Source organism: Capricornis sumatraensis, chromosome 6, assembly GCF_032405125.1.
Source record: "Capricornis sumatraensis isolate serow.1 chromosome 6, serow.2, whole genome shotgun sequence".
Classification (NCBI taxonomy): Eukaryota; Metazoa; Chordata; class Mammalia; order Artiodactyla; family Bovidae; genus Capricornis; species Capricornis sumatraensis.
The window spans coordinates 82,719,967-82,741,419 of record NC_091074.1 but is presented as its reverse complement, the minus strand read 5'-3'; the positions used below and the strand labels follow the sequence as shown (position 1 = coordinate 82,741,419).

Sequence of the window (21,453 nt, the reverse complement as noted above, 5' to 3'; positions counted from 1 at the left end):
GAGAAAGTCAACATACAGAAACTAAAATCATAAAAGTCCGACCTTGGTACAGTGGCACACAGAAGCATTCAATAATAAATTGCCAAGAATTCCACGTATGTCACAGACAAAGATCTAGATGACATTTTAATCAGCTACAGCTAACATTAAAAATGTCCATATTATGGAGAAGGAAATGGCAACCCACTCCAGTACTCTTGCCTGGAAAATCCCATGGACAGAGAAGCCTGGTAGGCTACAGTCCGTGGGGTCACACAGAGTCAGACACGACTGAGTGACTTCACTTTCACTTTCAAAGGCACAAAAAAAAATAAAAATAAAAATAAAAATGTCCATATTAGTAAAAAGCTAGTTGGTTTTTTTTAATAAACTCAGTGTTTAAACATGGATGGAAAATTAGTGAAGCTAGTTTTAAAAGTTGTATAGAGGTTGACAAATTTTTTGAAAGGATAGAAAAATAGCCACAAAAATACTGAGCAATAAATAGTTGAGACTGCATTCTTAGAATGGAAAACTCAGCAACTATTTAAAAATAGGATTATGCTGCACTTTAAAGCAGAATTTAAAGAAAAACACTGTTCCTTCTCCTTTCCTCTCCCTTAAAAGTTGAGAAATAGTTACCATGCCAATTCTGTGCAGCTCTCAGAAAGGGAGGGAAAAAAAAAAAAAACACATAAAACTGCTACATGTTGGGTTCAAAATAAAACACAATGGCAAGGGCATCAACTTATTTCTAATGACCAGGCAGCCAACCCAGAAATGGCAGTAGACTAGACATTAAGGAATTTTTAATCCTACATTAAGTATTAATGATAGTGGACCTCATCAGATAGTGACAAAACCCCTAAAAAACTTCAGGCATATTTAATTTGGTACCAAAAGAACAGCAAGGGAGTAAGCTGAAACAATCTGAAGTTACAGGAAAGCTTTAAACATTCACACACAAAAGCAGCACTTTATGATTCTTTCTGTTTGTTCACTTAATCTTGTAGTTCAGGAGACTCATCTAAAGCAAAGGTACAATGAAATTAACAGATTAAACCCACAGTTGTAAGCTATTTCTGGATAGCAGGATTTCCTTACACTATTAAAATCTGAGGACCCCCAAAGGCCTTTTAAAATATTTATTCATTTAAAAATGTAACAAGCAGCCCTACATGTTAACAAAGAAGTTATAAAAAGAAAAAGACTATCTCCCCTCCCTCCAAAATTAGTGTGAAGAATGGCATTTCACTTCAGTTCAGTCACTCAGTCATGTCCGACTCTTTCCGACCCCATGAATTGCAGCACGCCAGGCCTCCCCGTCCATCACCAACTCCTGGAGTTCACTCAAACTTACGTTCATTGAGTCGGTGATGCCATCCAGCCATCTCATCCTCTGTCGTCCCCTTCTCCTCCTGCCCCCAATCCCTCCCCCTAATCCCTCCCAGCATCAGGGTCTTTTCCAATGAGTCAACTCTTCACGTGAGGTGGCCAAAGTATTGGAGTTTTAGCTTTAGCATCAGTCCTTCCAAAGAACACCCAGGACTGATCTGCTTTAAAGTGGACTGGTTGGATCTCCTTGCAAGAGTCTTCTCCAACACCACAGTTCAAAAGCAGCAATTCTTCAGCGCTCAGCTTTCTTCACACTCCAACTCTCACATCCATACATGACCACAGGAAAAACCATAGCCTTGACTAGATGGACCTTTGTTGGCAAAGTAATGTCTCTGCTTTTCAATATGCTATCTAGGTTGGTCATAACTTTGCTTCCAAGGAGCAAGTGTCTTTTAATTTCATGGCTGCAATCATCTGCAGTGATTACACTGCTGCAATTCTTTTCAAGGTCTCGCTTAACAAAAGATGCTGAGATTCAACTCCTTCTGCAGTCAACATACTACACCATGTTGTGTAGGTTAAATATATGAAGAAATCCAGTCTTACTCAGGTGTGTGTTTGTGAAGGTAGGAACAGTTTCCAGGTTTTTTAGGTAGTTACAGATATCCCTTTGATACTATTGCAAAACTCAACATGTGACAGTTTCTTAAAGGTCTGTGGAATCTGAAATCATTATCAGCTGTCTGTTATATTAAAACCCAGCCTGGGAGTCGCAACTTCTGAGGCCATGTGCTGCAACTACTGAAGCCAGTATGCCTCAAGGCTAGTGCTCCAATGCAGAAGCTACCACAACGAGAAGCCCATGCATCACAACTAGAGTAGCCCCTGCTCACCACAAAAGCCCAAGCAGCAACGAAGACCCAGCAGAGCTAAAATTCAACAAATAAATAAAATTACATACACTAAAAAAACCTAATGCTCTTACACTTCAACTTATGCACAATTCTTTAACACCACAGGTACTGGCCATTTGTAAAATACTGATTCCATTATGTAGATCTTCCAAATGTTGACACATTTCATTATACAGTGTCAAAAATCACTGTCATTAAACACTACTACTGATCTCATCTACAATATCTGTAAATATTCAGAAGTAATCAAGCTCAGGAGATGCACATTTTCCAATACTTTCTGAGTTTTGCTTGGAAACTCAAATTTTATCAAGAGCAACAAACACTGTCCACTGCAATAACAGATTCACTGTTCATTTAAGAAAATGTCTGCCAAATATTCACGTCTGAATAGTTTCTCAGTACGGGGGGGCTTCCCTGCTGGCTCAGATGGTAAAGAATCTGCCTCCAATGCAAGAAACACAGGAGACGTGGGTTCAATCCCTGGGTCAGGAAGAGCCCCTGGAGAAGGGCATGGCAATCCACTGGAGAATTCTTGCCTGGAGAATTCCATGGACAGAGGAACCTGGTGGGCTCCAGTCCACAGAGTCACAGAGTCGGACATGACTGGGCAACTCACACACACATAGCTCTTTCTAGTAAAAATGATGTCCCCCAAAAGCAGCTAGTTAGTTCATCTTCAAACTCAAATAACTACACTCACTAATGCTTTTCCTCCAACCACTGTACTCTGGTTTACAACACTTCAGGTGTACTTTCCATTTTGTCACACAGAATGTTCAACACGTGTACTCAAGAGTCAAGATTTTCGAGAGTAGAGACTTGACAAAATCCATTTTTACTGCTTCATCAAAGACATTATTAAGTAAAACGTGCATTTTCAAATGGCTGATACATGGCAATGAAGATGACTGTGGTGGTACTGTTACCACCCTTGGGTGCCAAGGCCTTAATACATGCTAAGAAGTTAGCAGATTGACCCACCACTGCTTTTGTATCATTGGTGCAAATGTCAACATAATGAAAAAGGCAAATAGTGTCTTAGTATGATTATGAAAATAGTTTCAACTTCAGAGACCTTTAGAAAGAGAGGCTGCCAAACCACACTTCAAAATGGAATAAATGGCCACTGTTTTGACAATGCACCAATGTACAAGGACATACATTACATGTCCTAGCTTAAGAATTCCATTAGCAGAAAATTCAGTAAATCTCCAAGTTGGATTCAATTACTTCAAAACAATAATATGCTAGGCATTACAAATTAACTCTAAACCAGTCACATTCCAACAATCTCAAACACCTTCACCTTAACTAAAAGGAGCTCAAGTTAAGTAAATAAACTTACAGTAGGGAAATCTAAAGTTTTGAGGTGAGAATCCTAGTTCCACCACCTGCTTAAGGATACAGTTAGTAAATTAATCTTTCCGGCCTGTTTCCTGTATCTGTGGAATAACAACAGCATCTATGTATTTCACAGACTAATAATATAAATAAAGCACTAAAACAACACCTGGCACAAAATTAAGAGATCTAATTTATATATGACCAGGCCTTTACTTCTCTTTCCTTCTACTAAGGGAGCAACTTGCAAACCTGTGATTACTCAATTTTAATTTCCATCATCACCCAAGAGAAGGGAAAAAAGATGACAGTTGAGGGCATTAGCTAAAATATCTATTTCCAACCCTTTCATTTTCCTATTTAACATAAGAATCTTAAAGTTTACCTTTCTCCCTGCAACTCAACTAAACTGGGCAAATACAGATGTATAAACACAAAATATATGGCAATCTTTTTTTTTTTTTAACTGATTTAATACAATTAATTCTTTGCTTCAATCTCTCATCATTCTGCTTATTCCACAATTTTCAAGAATTTTAAAGTATAGTTCACTAAAAGTACTGAGAAATACCTAAGTGTCATTTTTGGTTTATAGCCTGAGACAATCAACACCATTATTTCATTTTTCCTTTTTTAAACCAATAAAGGAGTACGAAAAAACTCCTTAGTACCTTAGGAGAAAACAAGGATACTGCCTACTACTAGAGAAATACAGTCATCCATGTTGTTTAATGAGCAAAGTGACTCTACTTTATGCGATCGCACTGCATTAGTACCAGACTTCTGTCAGCAGTAAATCTAGTGTTAAGAGAAAGAAGTTGTCACGTGTGTTACAAAGTGAAAATGTTAAGACCTTCGCCCCAAGTCATTAAGTTCTGGAATACAGCCGATGTGCCAATACTCTAAAATTTGCAAAAAACTAGGTTCTACTAGTTTTTCTACTAACTGACCCTAGTGCGTAAATCTAACATGCATACTACTCTAAGAAACACAGAACACAAATGATGTTATGTTCTGTTATACTATAGCATTAAACATGCTGGATGGATTTAAAACTGTGAAATTCTGTGATGCCCCAAAGACTGTTTCTTAAATTTTATTTACTTCATTACTTGAGGAGTATTTAGATTCTCCCACTGCAAATTTTTTTCCCAAGAACTAGTCCACAAGTCTAAGTCCAAAAATAAACAGGAAGCAGTGTTGAAAAGATGCAATACATTTGGATCCAAGTTTCACTGGCTCATGTAGGAAAATCATATCCTAAAATAATACCCTATGAAAGAAAGTTTAAGATGGTCAAATTTGGAGATAAGAAAAACTACACTTAATGAAAATAATAAAAATTCATTATTTAATATTCAATACTAAATAGTGAAAATCTGCATTAAAATAATTAAAATAACCATATTGGTTAAATTTTTCTTTTTTTTTACTCAAAATTACACACTTCAGATTGCCCACATGTATCTGAATTTTTAACAAGCCTATGCTCACAAGTCAAATTTGAACAAATTAACAAATTATGAGAATTGTCACTGCATAGAGTCATTAGGAAAAATTCCTTACTGTTTCACATTAAAATGAACTTGATTTTCAAGTTTGTTGAAACTAGATTTTAAAAACAAAACCAATGAGATTTCTATTACTAAACAGTAAGAGCTGGGAAGGAGTCAAGAGATCCACAGCATCAGCCACATGTCTGTGCTGGGTGATGGGAGTTCATTACACTATTCCATCTACTTCCTGTAATGTTCAAAATCTCCATAATGAAGTTTTTTTAAAAAATTTTTTGAAGAACTAGGCAAATTATAAAACAGGCAATCATTAGCTTCAGGGAAAATAAAGGGATGCAATAAAAGTGAGCAACATCGCAGAGTAGTGTTGGCTCAGGAATGAATTATTTGCATCCTCATGACAACGCAAGCACTGATTTCTAATTTGACCATAACACGTGATGTAGCACTGGGGCAAGGGGACAACCACATCAACAGCTAAATCTTCATCTACCAGGGAAGGAAGTCAATCGGAAATGTTTAAAGTCAACGAGAAACAGAAATATCATTTTATTTACCAAACAAAATGTAATTAAGCCCAACGGAATACAGCTAGAAGAAGAGTTCAATATAACTGCCCTTATGAGAGGGACTAGAGAGGATATGAGACAGAGTGTGGAAGGGACTGCCGTTTTTCATTCAAACCCTTCAGTACAGTATTGGATTTTTTTGAAACCTTTTTTACTGTGAAATCTACCAAATATAGAAAATTAAAATTAATCAATTATTACAAACATCTGTACAACCACCATTCAGGTCCATTCACCATCCCACTTATACGTAATCTTGACTCCACTCATACAGAGTTCAATAACACACGCGCCATTTTCCTCACTTTGGCTGGTAAGCTTTTAGTTGCCTTTAAAGACAACTGCCCAGGTTCCTACTCTCCCTTACTCTCCATAAATGTTCAAGTAACAAGAGCTAAACCCTCACTATGTGCTAGGTTTCTTTTCGAGGAACATTAGCTTATTTAATCATCAAAACAACATCATAGGACACATTTTACTGTCATCCTCGCTTTACAGAGGGGAAAACAGGTACAAAGAGGCTGAGTTAACTGGCCCAGGACCACACAGCCATCAGGCAACCGGGTAGTATTCCAACCATGCAGCCTAGCCCTACAGTCTGTGCTCAAACTACTGTCTCATAAGAGAACAGCTATCAACAAAGGGAAAACTTAAAGCAGAAGATGATAAAATGTAGTTAAAGCTACCATGAAGGCTAAAATAAAAACTACGTTACATGAGACTATGTGAGTGCTAGGGGTTTTAGCGCCTCATCCTTCTCCAAGACAAGCAGCTACATCAAAGGTAAACTACTTGAAGTGCCTAAAGAGCATAGGGCACAGAATAAGCACCCCAACACTGGCTGTAAACATTCTGAAGGGCCTACTTGGACCAAAGGACAGTAAGAGAATATGATCAAATGTCAAAATTCCGTCTCAGTTCTGAAATGTGACAGTCGCTCAGTCGCGTTTGACTCTTAGAGACCCCATGGACTATAGTCCTCCAGGCTCCCCTGTCCATGGGATTCTCCATGGAACAATACTGGAGTGGGTGGGCCATTCGCTTCTCCAGGGAAATCTTCCCAACCCAGGGATCGAACCTGGGTCCCCGGCATTGCAGGCAGATTCTTTACCATATGACCCATCAGGGAAGTCCCCCTGAAATGTTCTGAAATGTACTTAAGGAAAAATCCTGAGCCCTGAGTAACCAAGACCACTGTCTTCTTTTTAAATTAAGGCCCCCAGAGAATCCAACATCTCAACCAACTTAACTTACCAGTAGTAACAACATGAGGCTGCCTCTTTTCTAAGACATCTTTGAGAATTAATAAGATTACAGGACCAGGAACAACAGAAAATCACCTAATCCAGTTCTGTTTTCTTAAGGCTAAGCATACTGGAACCCAGAGTGACATATACTAGCCTGTTACTAGGATAGAAACTCAAGGTCTCCTCACTTCTTCCTATTATTCAGCTATATGTGTATCATCAATCCACTTAAATAGCTGCCAAGTAAAAAGTATGTCTCAATCATCGTATCTTTCACCCATATTTGTCCTCCTTCATAACCTCATAACAGTACATTTTTATCCCTCCATTCAGTAAACACTGAACACCTACCGGTTCCAGGCTTTGTTCTAAGCACAGCAGTTTTTATGTAGAAAGTCCCACATAGAGGACAAAGATACAGCAGACCTGCATTAAGCTTATAGTGCAACAGTGAAGGTTGGGGGTACTAAATATTATAGATACAAAGTGCTATGAAGGAAGATTTTAAATATTTCTGGAAAAGGGAGATGAGTATAAGGATTACAGACGTGACTTGAAGGATGAATATGATTCTGATAAGAGAAGAGTAGGAGGAGTGTAAGGCATTCCAAGGGAAGCAGCACAAAAAAGAAAAACGAAAACAAAACGAAGACCTCAAAATAAGTATAGGACTTGTCTGAAGAACAGTATCCATTCACCTGGATAGTAAAACACACTGGCAAAGAAACGAAGAAGTAGGAGTCATCTTGGTGAGAAGTCTCATCTCACATTCTAGGCTAAAATATCTGAAGGTAATTCATAATCCTGTGGACACAGTGACCACTAAAAATATCTAAGGAAAATAAACTTGGGCAGCATTTAAGATTAACTTAGAAGCAAAACATTTAACAAGAAGCAAGGAATCATTTAGGAAGTTACAGCAATCCTGATGAGAAATACTGAGAACCTTAACCAAGGTGAAAGTGGGCATGGAAAGAAGATTAAAGCATTACAGAGGTAAAAAGGGCATGCCATGACAGCTGACTGTGTGTAGGAGGAAAAGACAATTTGGAGCCTTTGATGGAAAAGAACTTGGGATGTATCGTTAACAGAAAGCAGGCAAGCCAAAGACTGAGCCAGATGTAATCATTTACAGATCACACTCTGAAGCCAGGAGAAAATGTATTAATCTTTTTTTATTTCAGAAAAATAAACCTTTTCTTAGTAAAATAAACATATCAGACTATAGTATGCAAACTACACTATGCAAAAATACCCAAATTAAAGCTACATATTTTGAAAAGTGAGTGCTTTTTATACTTACTACATTTGTATGGACACAGGTACTAGAATAAATCATGTTTTTATTAAAATAATACATACCACACTTCAGCATGTTAAAATGCCAAGAGTATACTGTGTGTTAAAAGTAATATTTAACAACCTCAGATGAAAAAAATTATGTAATGAATCAGTAGCAAAATGCAGCTACTAAGTATTAGCAGAAGAAAACTCCTGATCCATCATATATGTCACAAACTATCATTTGGTTCAGTTAGTTAAGTTTGAAATCATCAATTTCTTCTGATTAAATAAAATTCATGTGGTCTTTGCCTGTTTAACAAGCAAACTATGAACTCCTTCAGGGCAGGGTTTATATTCTAGACACATCGGACCCCTAGTGTGTTTAGGAGGCACCCAGCAGATCTCTGATAAAGGGAATAAATGGAAATCAACAAAGGAATGTTTTTCAAGGATCCAGGACTTTCATAACTTGGTGCGTATTACACAACAGCACAGAACTAATGATCCAATATTTGAGTGCCTACTGTTTAACAGGTAATGGAGTTACAAAATGAGTAACACATGACTCCTCCCTTGGACTTAGGATTTCTTTCTCTGAACAAGCTGAATGCCACAGGCTTCACCAGAAAACCTTGATTTGCACTATTTGTATGACCAGCAGTGAGTCTCAACTCTTTTAAGCTTCCAGTTTCTCATCTGCAAAACGAATGAGGATTCAAGAGAAAGAAACGTGAGAGAGCTGTCTCAGAAGTGCCATGGAAGCCAGCTGGCTCCCCCACAGGGCTCCACAAACTCTTGATCAGGTACTTAATCTAGAATGACACTGACACAAGCAAATCCGAGCATTCAAATGGCTCTACACAAGGCCACCATCCTACCATCACCCGGAAAAACTGTCAGAACAAACGGTACACGGACAGGAGGTCAGAAACAGGATCTTATTATGAGAACACCACAATCTAGAGAATTTATAAATTTTCACTATACAAATTTTTGAAAATTAAAAGTACCTATTTTATCTGAGTTTTAGACAATTCCTACTATAATTCAAGACACAGAATACTATTAAAATTCATACCTTAATATTTCTGGACAATGAAATAATACAACTACTTTATGAAAAATGTCTCCTCCGTCTAAGACCATCTCAAATGCCATCAAAAATCAAAAATCTTGAAGTTTCAAAAATTGAGAATTCTGAAATATGCTAATAAATCTGGGGGGAAAATAAATACTTAAGCAATTCAACTGATCAAATCCAGTTTCTAAGAATACAGAAGACATGCTCTATATCCATTACACTGTCTTCTCTTATCCACCTAAATTAACTTTTAAAAGACAATTAAAGGCATCATTTGAGCCAGCACTTCTTCACAGAATATGCCAATTTCAACACCACACTCTCAAAGTAGCCAAGTTAAAAGAAAACTAAAAACCCCCCTTAAAAATGAAAGATGCCATCAAGAATATTTTTGAGCTAAATGCTGATGGCATCTATCTCAACTATCTAAAAATACAGTGTAGGGGGGCGGTCCTAAGATGGCGGAGGAATAGGACGGGAAGACCACCTTCTCCTTCACAAATTCCTCAAAAGAACATTTCAACGCTGAGCAAACTCCACAAAACAACTTCTGTAGGTTGGCAGAAGACATCAGGCAACCAGAATAGCAGACCATTGTCTTCAAAAACAGCAACTTACTCTATGTCAATTATATTTCAATAAAGATGCTTCAAAAAATAAAAATAAAAATACAGTGTATAACCATGAAAATATATCACCATTTATTGGTACATGAAATTTACACAGCAAAGACACCTTTAGCATATGGACCTTTGACTCTTCTTGTGACAGTTTTATATACATCATTATCTAGCGCTCCTTATTTTAATCAGGAAAAAATAAAACACAGCATAAACAATAAAATATTTTAAGAATATCTTTTAAAACTGTTCTCCCACTGCTTGGACAACAAACATAAAACGTTCTTAAACTACTACACTCAGCTGCAAGGAAGCCCTTCAGCAACCAAGATTTTGAAGATTCTTTATCCAAATTCTGCATTATTAAAAGCTCTCTTACCTTCTGCTACATCATCGTCTACTGCTCCTTTCACCTGAGAAAAACACCACTGAATATCATTCCCTCCTCCAGCTCCTGGAAAAAGAAAACATACCAATTAAAACTGAGTTCTGTTCATGTTTACTCTCGTAAACACAGTGATGGTATCCATGGCTGGCATGAGACTAACCGCCTGATACTACCCACAGATACAACCACCATCCCGAGCACTAATTTGGAAAAAGGTTAGTCCCCAATAGTTGGTCTTGTGTTGAAAAGAGAGAGATTCCAGGTCTGAAATATTTATCGTCCATGTACTATCATCACCACTGTATACGAGTACAAAACTTTCCTTCCAGTTTTCCTTCCCTTCAAATACAGTAAAAGCCTCACTTCAAGCAAGACCTACCAGAAAAACGTAAATACCAAAAGTCAGAGTTTTTCTTTAAGGGTACAAAAGCCTGCAGAAGAGTTAATAAGGTTAAGCTACCATAAAACACGGAACGAAGAGAAAACTTCAGGAACATTACTGCCTGGGTGAAGAGCAGTGATTCATATGAACCCTATCACCACAAGCGCTCATACAGCAAACACAACCTCACCACCCATTTCTTTGCAGTTCATTACCAGCAAATCACTGGCTCCAGACTGAGAGGAAGAGAAACTGAATTGAATGCTGAAGGGACTGCCACAGGAAGCTTGTTTCCCCTCCCGTTCACCTAATCCCTCAGAAGCCAAAGGACCTTGCAAAGAATGAATTCTGCTCATTTGTCATCATCTTGTGCAAAACAACTGTAATTTCACATAATTATTCAACGAGGCCAAAAAGCAACTTATTCACAGCAAACCCTAAGTCGATCCAACGTGTTAACTTTTTTACAGATTTAATGATCTGTCTAAATATTGATGAAAGCACAGAAAACTGGTTTAGTCCCTGAATGTTTCTATTTCACTTTCAAGCACAGAGAGGGAAATGTCCTGGATCTATCAAGAAACTGGATCGAGATCTAGAATTGATTCTACTAGATGAAGGAAGATATTCAGCAACATCAAAATGTACAAAAATAATCCTCGAAGCAATTTCCTTTCTCCCCCTTCACCTCCATTCCTTGCCAAATATCCCAACCTGGTTTTCTCTCTGCATCTTTTTCCCCCTCTAAGCTTTTACCTAAATCTCTCTTCCCTTGGCTATTTATATCTCTGAACTCCACAACTATTTTAACTAACTCCACGAAACCCTTTTGGGAAAAGGACATCTGCACAAAAGCTAACATGCAAAACCTAAGTTTAAATTACATTTTTCACGCAACTTGCTGTATTAGAGGCCTTGCACTCTTTGGATGTAAAGGGTAAGAAACCAAAGGGAGAATGGTTCCAGACCCTCCAAAAAATTCAGGCTTACAGTCTCAAAAATACACGCACCCACAGTGGAAAGAAATACACTATGTCCCCATTGTATTTTAACTTGTAAAGCACTCTTCCTTCTCTGTGCAAAATAGATTATTTGTAAAAACACCGGAGAAGCCTTGCAGAAGAGAGAAAAATAGGAATTACCGGAAGGAAGAGCGGCAAAAAAGCCCCCCGGGGGGGCGCGGGTGGGCGGGGGCGGAGGTTTCTCCCGGCTCCCAGGCCGCAGGGACAAATCGGCAGTCGCCCCCACCCCGCCCCACCCACGCCTTACCCCTGGGCTCGCCGGCATACACCCCACCCCCACCCATGCCCAGCCTCCAGCCTTCATTTTAAAAGCCACGGCGATGTCACAGCGACCACTCACCTCCCCAGAACCCTCCCCACCCCCACCCCACCCGACCAATTCCCTGAAATCCGAGGGGCGCCCCGTGGCTCTTCGACAGGCGCAGGCGGTCGCTAGGGGGTGATGGAGGGAGGAGGAAGGAAGCGGTGCCTTGTCAGTGGAGAGGGTGATTTCTCCTTTACCTGCCATGTTGCGCTGCAAATGGTGACCCTGCTGGGTTCCTCGGGGTCTCCGCTTCCTGAACTCACCCCCCTCACCTGGGGATGGGGGGGTAGAGAGGGCGGATGGCCGCGGATGGCACCTGTGGGGGGAGGGGGCAGGGGTCGGGGGAGAAGGAAGGAGGGGCGGGCAGACCAGGCGGCGGGATGGTGGATTTCACTCAGGGGCTTCCCCACTCTTGCTCTTTCTCCAGCGGGCGGCGGCGGCGGCGGCGGCTACGACAGCGACGGCGGCAGCGGCGGCAGGGCAGGCGACTCCACTTTCAAAATGGCGCCGGCTGGCCTGGCCAGTGACGTCACCCGGAGGGCGGAGCCGCCGGGCTGGGCCGGAGGGGCGGGGCGGGGCTGTGGAGGGGAGCGGAGGGGGAGGGGCGGGGAGCGGCCTGGCGGGCTCCTGGCCCCGCCCCGCCTCGTCCCGCCCCGCCCCGCCCGCTGCGTCCCAGCGGGCCCGGCCCGCGCGTTTCTGGTCCCTGGCTGTAGCCCTCACAGTGCTCGCACTGTCTGTACCAGTCCGAGGTATTGCTGCGCTTCGGTGCCCACACCTTCGCGTCAGTGCCTGCACTCTGGAGCAGGCTCAGTGGTCCAGTTAACGTGCTCGCTCGTAAGAGTTGATGGGGTCCTGTATCTCTTTAGAGAATACTCGTACTGTATTGCTACTTAAAATAATGACTATCGGGCAGCCCCGAGACCAGGAAAAGGGACGGTGGTGCAGACTCGCTGCTCAGCCAAGCTGAAAGTTCGCGAATCTGAGAAGGACGTGGCTGGGCGGGTGCCATTTGGGTGAATTAAATTACCTTCCCTTGAGCCCGGGAACGAAGGCGAGAGCCCTTGATAAGTGAAGACAGTTGAGAATGGTTTCAAAAAGGAAAACTGAGTTTGCTAGTAGATTATGGTCGAAAAGATGAGCCAGATCTGTTCCTCCAAAAGTACAGAAACAGTAGTTAAGTGCTGGGCTGAAACCACGCAGCCGATCCTGACTCCACGCGGAAAATAAGGGTAACAATCCTACCTTATAAGATTGCTTCAAAGATTAAATTATTTGAATACATCATAAACTTGAGCTGCCGGTATTATTAGATTTGTATTGAAAGTGGAGTTAGAAAGTTGAAGAATAAAAACAAACTGGAAACACCCCTCATCGGCCCAGAGAGGATGCGTACTTGTTTAAAAAGATGCGCTAATGATGCATGCAGCCCCTAAAAACATGCACATTACATATTTCAGTCTCTGCAGTACTCCAACAGAAGAGAGAATCGCGATTTCCACATAAGAAACACCTCGAAAAACATCCAGGATTCGACTTTAAGGCAGAAGAGGGTGATAAGGCATTCAGAGACCAAAGAAAAGTTTACGATTATTTTCACCTCCTCTACATTATTTCCACTTTCTGCCTAATTCTTATTTTGGGGGGCTCGGGGGACGGCTGTACTGGGTCTTCCTTGCTGCTGGGACTTTCTTCTCGTTGCAGGGGTGGGGACTTCTCTCCTCGTTGCGGGGGTGGGGACTTCTCTCTAGTAGCCGAGCTTGGGCTTCTCTTTGCTGTGGCTTATCTTGTGGAGCACTAGCTCTAGGGAGCCCTGGGCTTCAGCAGTCGCGTCTCTGGGCTCTAGAGCACAGGCTCAATAGTTGCGGCTCACAGGCTTAGTTCCAGGGCATGTGGAATCCTCCCAGATCAGGGATCCAACCTGTGTCTCCTGTTTTGGCAGGCCGACTCTTTACCACTGAGCCACCAGGAAAGCCCACTGCCTGATTGTTGGATCTGCAGAGGAGTTTGATTGTAAACTATCAGTCGCTCAGTTGTGTCCGGACTCTTTTTTTGCAACTCCATGGACTATAACCATGCCAGGCTCCTCGGTCCATAGGGTTCTCCAGGTAAGATTACTGGAGTGGGTTGCCATTTCCTTCTCCAGGGGAGCTTCCTGACCCAGAGATTGAACCTGGGTCTCCTGCATTGCAGGTGGATTCTTTACCATCTTAGCAAAAAGCAAATTTCAAAATCCCTCCAGATGGAACAGCTGCAGTGTTGTATTATGTCTCCATTTCTACATTAGTATTTCTCGCTTAACCAGTGAACAAACCCAAACTAAAAATCCACCCTGTATATCTTTCAGCTACCTGAAAGATACAAAAATTCAATGCAGTGTGACATCTTGATTGTTTTAGGTACAGTTAATCTTCAGTTCCAGGGTCATTTGTTCCCATTTCTTTGTGATCAGTTCTTGGAATTGTGGCAGCTCATGTCCTGGGTATACTCTGGTCATCAAGTGGTTAATGTCTCCACATGGTGTTTGAATATCTATAAGGCAGCTTACAGGCTATGGCTCAGAATATTATCTATGGCCCTTGAGAAAGAGCTAAAAGTCTTTATGCTTAATGAGTACGTTATTCTTATTTAGTCTCCTTTGATTGTTTTCTTTTGTTTCCCTATTTCTCACATCTCTGATTAAATTTATTCTTTGACTAAGTTTTCCACAGACAAAAGTCAGGTTGAGGACTCGGGGAGTGGAGGGGGTACGGCAAGGACCATAGGATGCTGCTCCCTTTCACCTTCAGCTGTGTTAGGTGTCCTTCCGAAATAGTCTCATAAGATCTAATGCACTTCTCTCTTACTTGATTATGTTCAGTTCAGTTCAGTCACTCAGTCATGTCTGACTCTTAGCGACCCCATGAATCGCAGCACGCCAGGCCTCCCTGTCCATCACCAACTCCCGGAGTTCACTCAGACTCACGTCCATCGAGTCCGTGATGCCATCCAGCCATCTCATCCTCTGTCGTCCCCTTCTCCTCCTGCCCCCAATCCCTCCCAGCATCAAAATCTTTTCCAATGAGTCAACTCTTCTCATGAGATGGCCAAAGTATTGGAGTTTCAGCTTCAGCATCATTCCTTCCAAAGAACACCCAGGACCGATCTCCTTCAGGATGGGCTGGTTGGATTTCCTTGCAGTCCAAGGGACTCTCAAGAGTCTTCTCCAACACCACAGTTCAAAAGCATTGGTTCTTTGGTGCTCGGCTTTCTTCACAGTCCAACTCTCACATCCATACATGACCACTGGAAAAACCATAGCCTTGACTAGATGGACCTTTGTTGGCAAAGTAATGTCTCTGCTTTTCAATATGCTATCTAGGTTGGTCATAACTTTCCTTCCAAGAAGTAAGCATCTTGACTATGTTAGAATTACCTTAATATGTGTCTGTTACTAGACTGAGTTCTGTGAAGGCAGGAGATTTGTTTTAATCATTTCCATATCATTAGCCACATAATTTGTTGGATTGATGGATGAATGAACACATCTCTCTGGTTTAGGAAGAAAAATGGTGACTTGTTGGCTCCTTACTGCTTTGTTGTTGTTGTTTAGTCACTCAGTCATGTCCAACTTTTTTTGTGACCCCATGGACTGTGGCTCCTCTGTCCATGAGATTTCCCAGGTATGAATACTGGAGTGGGTTGCCGTTTCTTTCTCTAGGGGATCTTCCCTACCCAGAGATCGAACCCACATCTCCTGCATGGCAGGTGGATTCTTTACTGCTGAACCACCAAGTCATATCACAAATTGAGTGGGTGTTTTCACTCACCCTTCTTAATCCTGGAAGAAAGAGACATTTTACAAATTATGCTGGTCATACCAATCTACATTTGTTAGGCAGTAATTGGTTAAATATGTAAGTTGCTTATAGGTAGTCACCCCTACTACTTCCAGTGGTCCTATGTCCCTGAATACATATTACCCAAGAGAATCCCATAGGGCACCATTCCCTCACTCATATGAACCATGTGCTATTATGCAAGCATTTTCCCATATGAGCCTGAGCCAGAACATCAACAACTGACCACATGTAAGATGTACAGAGTAATAGTTGCCAGCAGAACTGGGTTTGGCTTAGTTACACGAAGAGGAAAATTCCCTCTGGGTTTTCCTGAGGGGCTCCTATAAAGACTGTAAGGCCTGGACATGTTTTGCTTACAATCTGAACTGAAAGACTCAAAGGACAACCACAATCTCACCAGTAGGACACAGATAATAAGACTTATCTGTGGGTTTTTGCAAGACGGCTTTTTAAAGAATATTATGTGATGAGGGGAGAATCACTTGAAAGTTGTTCTTTTCCTAGGAGTTAAGATGAACACAAACCTCCTCCTCAGTAAATAGAAGTGGCACTATTTAGATGCTCCTTTCCTCTAGGCGATTAGGACTTAGGGTGTCTAGGAAAGATCATCAACTCAAAGATGAGAGGGGAGGTCCCTGGGAATTCCCTGGCTGTCCAGTGGTTAAGATTCTACACTTCCTCTGAAGAGGGCACAGGTCTGATCCCTGGTTGGAAAGATCCTGCATGCCATGCAGTGTGGCCAAAAAATAAATAAAAATGAGAGAGGTTCCTGATTAGAACATGATTTGGTTTAGGAACTGTATTCAATATCCTGTGGTAAACTATAATGGTAAAAATATGAAAAAGAGTATATGTGTGCTTAGCTGAATCACTTTGCTGTATAACAGAAATTAACACATTATAAATCAACTATATTTGAATAAAATAAATTTAAGAAAAATAAAATAATATGGTTTAAAATTCTGGCATACCCATCAGGGGCATGCTTTCTGATATGGAGCAGGTTCAAGGACTTTACAGGGAATATTATAAGTGGTGCGTATGTTCAGACTCTCAGTCATGACTGACTCTTTGCGACCCCATGGACTATAGCCCACCAGGCTCCTCTGTCATGGAATTCTCCAAGCAAGAATATTGGAGTGGGCTGCCATTTTCTCCTCCAGGGAATCTTCCAGACCCAGGGATCAAACCCCAGTCTCTTATACCTTCTATATTGGCAGGCAGATTCTTTACCCCTAGCATTACCTGGAAAGCCCATTATAAGCAGATGTCAGCATTTTTTACATAATTTCTTAATATTTACAAATTTGGCCTGAAAGACAGTTTCCCAAAACTATTCATTCCACAATATTCAAGATGTAGAACTCACTATCAAGATGTCCACCAGTGTTCATTTTGTCTTTGCTTAGGAACTTCCAATTAACCAAGAACTAAAATCTATTCTATTTTTAGACAGCTATAATCACTGTCATTCTTCCCTATATTGTACAGAAATGTATTAATACCTCACTGCGGCTTTCTTCTGCAAACTCTGGCCCTCCCACAAGGGACCTCTTCAACATGAACACAGATGTGGTTTAGATACTGGAATAGAGCTACGTCTCCCACATTTTCTCTTTTCCACAATAATCAACTTAACTTCTTCAAAGCTTCCTTCCTTGATGCAGATTTGGTCTATGTATCAGTGCATTATCTCAGTCAATATCCTCTGTATAAAATCTAATTATTCCCAAAGTATCATACAGTGATGCTCAGAAATAAATATAACAATTCAGGCCCAACAATTACCCATTTGAGTAAAACTGTTACCTGCCCTCTTCTGTGCAAACTCTGTTTCCATTAATGTTGCCAGGAGTCTACTGGACTTGATAATCAAATATTGTAATTTGGGGAACTTTCCTGGTGGTTAAGATTAACTTTCCTGGTTAAGATTTTACCTTTCAATGCAGGGAGTATGGGTTTGATCCCCAGATTGGCTGCCTCGCAGCCAAAAACTAAAACATGAAACAGAAGCCATACTGTAACAAATTCAGAAAAGACTTAAAAAATAGCCCACATCAAAAAGTCTTTAAAAAAATATTGCAATCTAGGCCCTTTTGCATGCATAGGTGTTAATACATAGCTCCTTAATCTTTCTTCCCAATGGCTCATTTTTTGGATTGATACGTATTCTCTGGAACATAGTAGGAACTTGATAAGTTGAATAAACAAATCGAAAGTTTTATCTTTTTCTCCTTCATAAGTGATACCTTAAAAAATATTTTTTTTATTTATTTGGCTGCCGCCAGGTCTTCGTTGCGGCTCAGAGAATTTCTAGCTGTGGCATGTGGGACCGGGACTTGTACCTGGACGCCCTGCACTGGGAGCTTAGAGACTTATCCTCTGGACTACCAGGAAAGTTCCTATAATTGAGATTTTATTGGTAATAGTTTGGTGATCAATTCATAGAAATGACAATTAATTTGTACAGAAAGTCTAAAAAGCCATGTAGTTGTAATTCTTTCTAGAGAATTATTCCAAAGATTTTTCACCTTAAGATTTGGTGGCAAAATGTTTTTTAAAAAGAGGATATCAAGGAATTTCCTGGCAGTCCGGTGATTCAGTTCGATTCAGGTCAGTTCAGTTCAGTTGATCAGTTGTGTCTGACTCTTTGCGACCCCATGGACTGCAGCACGCCAGGCTTCCGTGTCCATCACCAACTCCTGGAGCTTGCTCAAACTCATGTTCATCAAGTCAGTGATGGCCATCCAACCATCTTGTCCTCTATTGTCCCCTTCTCCCTCTGCCTTCAATCTTTCCCAGCATCAGGGTCTTTTCCAATGAGTCAGTTCTTCACATCAAGTGGCCAAAGTCTGGTGGTTAGAGCTCCACAATCCTACTGCAGAGGGCATGAGTTTGATCCCTGGTTGGGGAACTAAGATCCCAGCAGCTGCCTGGTGCAGCCAAAAAAAAAAAAAGATTTCAAATATATTGTCTTAAGGCATTTATAAGTTCTTATATCCAGAGCCCTGTGATTTCATGATTATCAGTCACATTACATGCTCAAAATTTGTACATTACACATTAACAAATTATTAGCAAAAAGTGGACTACCACAACCAAAGATAATATAGCTGGCTCATATATCCAACAGGGTAAGCCTCTTAAAAAGAGAGCTTCCAGGCTCCAAATATTTTGATTTACTAGGTCTCTTAAGAAGCTTCCAACCAACCCCATTTCTGAGTAGATATCCAAGGGAAATTAAATTAATTAAAGAATTATCTGTGCTATCAAGTTCATTGCAACATTATTCATAATAGCCAAACTCCAAAACAAATCTTAGAGTCTGTCAACAGAAGAATGATTTTTTTAAATGTGATGTGTATATAGGAATATCATTCAGCCTTGAAAAGGAGATCCTGCCATTGGAAGCAATATAGATGAAACTGGAGGACATTATACTAAGTGAAAAGCCAGATGCAGAAAGAAAATACTGCATGATGTCAATTATATGTAAATCTAAAACTGTGAGTCAAACTCACAGAAGCAAAGAGTATAATGGTGGTTGCCAGGGGCTAAAGGGAAAGAGGAATAGGGAGATGTTAGTCAAAGGGTACAAAGTTGCAGTCATGTAGGATGAATGAGTTCTGGAGATCTGATGTACAGCATGACGACTATAATTAATAATATATTTAGGGACTTCCCTGGTGGTCCAGTGGTTAACACTCTGCACTTCCACTACAGAGGGCCCAGGTATGATCCATTCCTGGTCCAGGAACTTCTGTAAGATCCCGGATGCCATGATCTTTTTTGGCATGGCCAAAAAAGAACATTTTGCCGAGATGGTAGATTTCAGATGCACTCATCACAAACACACACACACATACACACACACACCAGTAACTATGTGAGGCGATGGATACATTAATTAGCTAGACTGTAGTAATCGTTTCAGTCTGTGTATAAAACACCATAGTGTATACCTTGCATATATACAGTTTTTATCAGTCAGTCAATCCTCTAGGTAAATCTGATGTGCAGACAAATTTGAGAATCACTGATTTAGTATATCCACATTTTTGATCAACATGCTATAAAGTGTCTGATGGGAATCATTAATAGCAAATGTTGAGGGTCAGGCTTCTTACAGCAGAAGTATAGAGCAGTGTTCCTCCACCTATTTTCCACAAGATTTTAAGTATTCTATGGGGAAAAAGGGATTCTATGGTCAAAAATGTTGGGGAACATGAGGTATAAATGGGTTCTTTACTGCGTGATTTTTTAACTATACAGTTGACCCTTGAGCAACTGGGTTAGAGGTGCCCACCCTCTGCACAGCTGAAAATCTGCCTTTAGCTTGTAGTCGGCCCTCTGCCAATGCATCTCCTCCCATCCGAGTTTCGGAGCCACGGACTTGACCAATCATGGATTGTGTTGTACTATAGTATTTATTATTGAAAAAAAATCTGCCAGTTAGTGAAGCGATGCAGTTCAAACGTGTGTTGTTCAGGGGTCAACAGTACATTGTGAATCTGCAGCAGAAAAGATCTAACATGAAACATCACCAAACTTACGGGACAAGAGACTTCGATCCATGAGCCAGAGTTATTTGACTATAATCATTCAATAGTGAAGTAACTTAAATGAAGAAGAACCTAAACTCACATTTCTCCATATTTTCTTATAAGTAAAATAATATTCACTGCTATTCCTTCCTTTCTTTCTTTTTTTTTCTTTTTTATCTTGCCCTAAAAGTGTTCTGATGTTCCTTCATTCATTGCTGTGGTTGTTTATACTGGCTTTTAAGAGCTGATTGTTAAAATTTTCAGGAATTTTGTGAGCTGGTTGTTAAAAAAAGAAAAACAGCCATTATGAAAAATTAATTAGATGGACTTCCCTGGTGGTCCAGTGGTTAAGACTCCAAGCTTCCACTGTAGGGGGCATGGGTTCGATCCCTGGTGAGGGAACTAGCAAGCATCCTGGATGCCTCTTGGAGTGGCCAAAAATAAATAAATAAATAATAAAAACACAATGAAATCATCTAAGTTATAAACAATGGTAATAAGTAATAAATATTCAAATTTCATCATTTCCCAATTATTCTATTACATCTTACTATTTACTAGGCTCTTGGGGTTATTTATGTCTATTGTATTTGTAGGGAACTGAAAACTGGTCTTGATGGAATATTTGCACCTCAGAAATAAACAAATGCTAGGGCTCCCTCCATCCCACATCAGAAAGTTGGAAAAAGTTGCTAAACATTTACTGGCACATCACTGTCCATTTACTGGGCAGCAGCGTTCCTACATAAGTAAGTCTCTGTCTGACAGTTATACTCTGCTTTCCTTCCTAATTGGCACATTTTTACCCTAAAGTGTTTCATTGCATTGATGTATTTCAGTTATGATGAGCCTCATCTCCATAATAAATCTGAACTTTATATTTTAAAATTCCAATTTTAGGGAAGTTCCTGGTTAAAACTCTACGCTCTCACTGCTGGGGTCCTAGGTTCCACCTCTGGTCAGGTAACTAAGATCCCACAAGCCACTCCAAGCAGCCAAAAAATAATTTTCAGTTTTAAGATGTTTACTAAAACAAGCCTGTACATTGGGTATGAATCTCTTTCCTATCGAGATGGCAAAATAG

At 40.5% G+C, this 21,453-nt stretch overlaps 1 protein-coding gene across 2 annotated transcripts in view; it reads right to left on the bottom strand.

Annotated features, from left to right (window-relative positions):
- Positions 1-12,290, bottom strand: part of PPP2R2A (protein phosphatase 2 regulatory subunit Balpha) — a 90,299-nt gene extending 78,009 nt beyond the window's left edge. The window contains exons 1-2 of one of the 2 annotated variants that reach the window (XM_068974595.1): positions 12,184-12,290; positions 10,270-10,344 (exon numbers count right to left, since the gene is read on the bottom strand). In XM_068974595.1, coding sequence (XP_068830696.1) covers positions 10,270-10,344; positions 12,184-12,190 — 82 coding nt within the window. In that variant the 5' untranslated portion in view covers positions 12,191-12,290. Of the gene's footprint in view, positions 1-10,269; positions 10,345-10,738; positions 10,776-12,183 lie in introns of those variants that run through there. The other variant, XM_068974594.1, reaches the window with a different exon arrangement.
- Between the last annotated feature and the right edge of the window lie 9,163 nt (positions 12,291-21,453).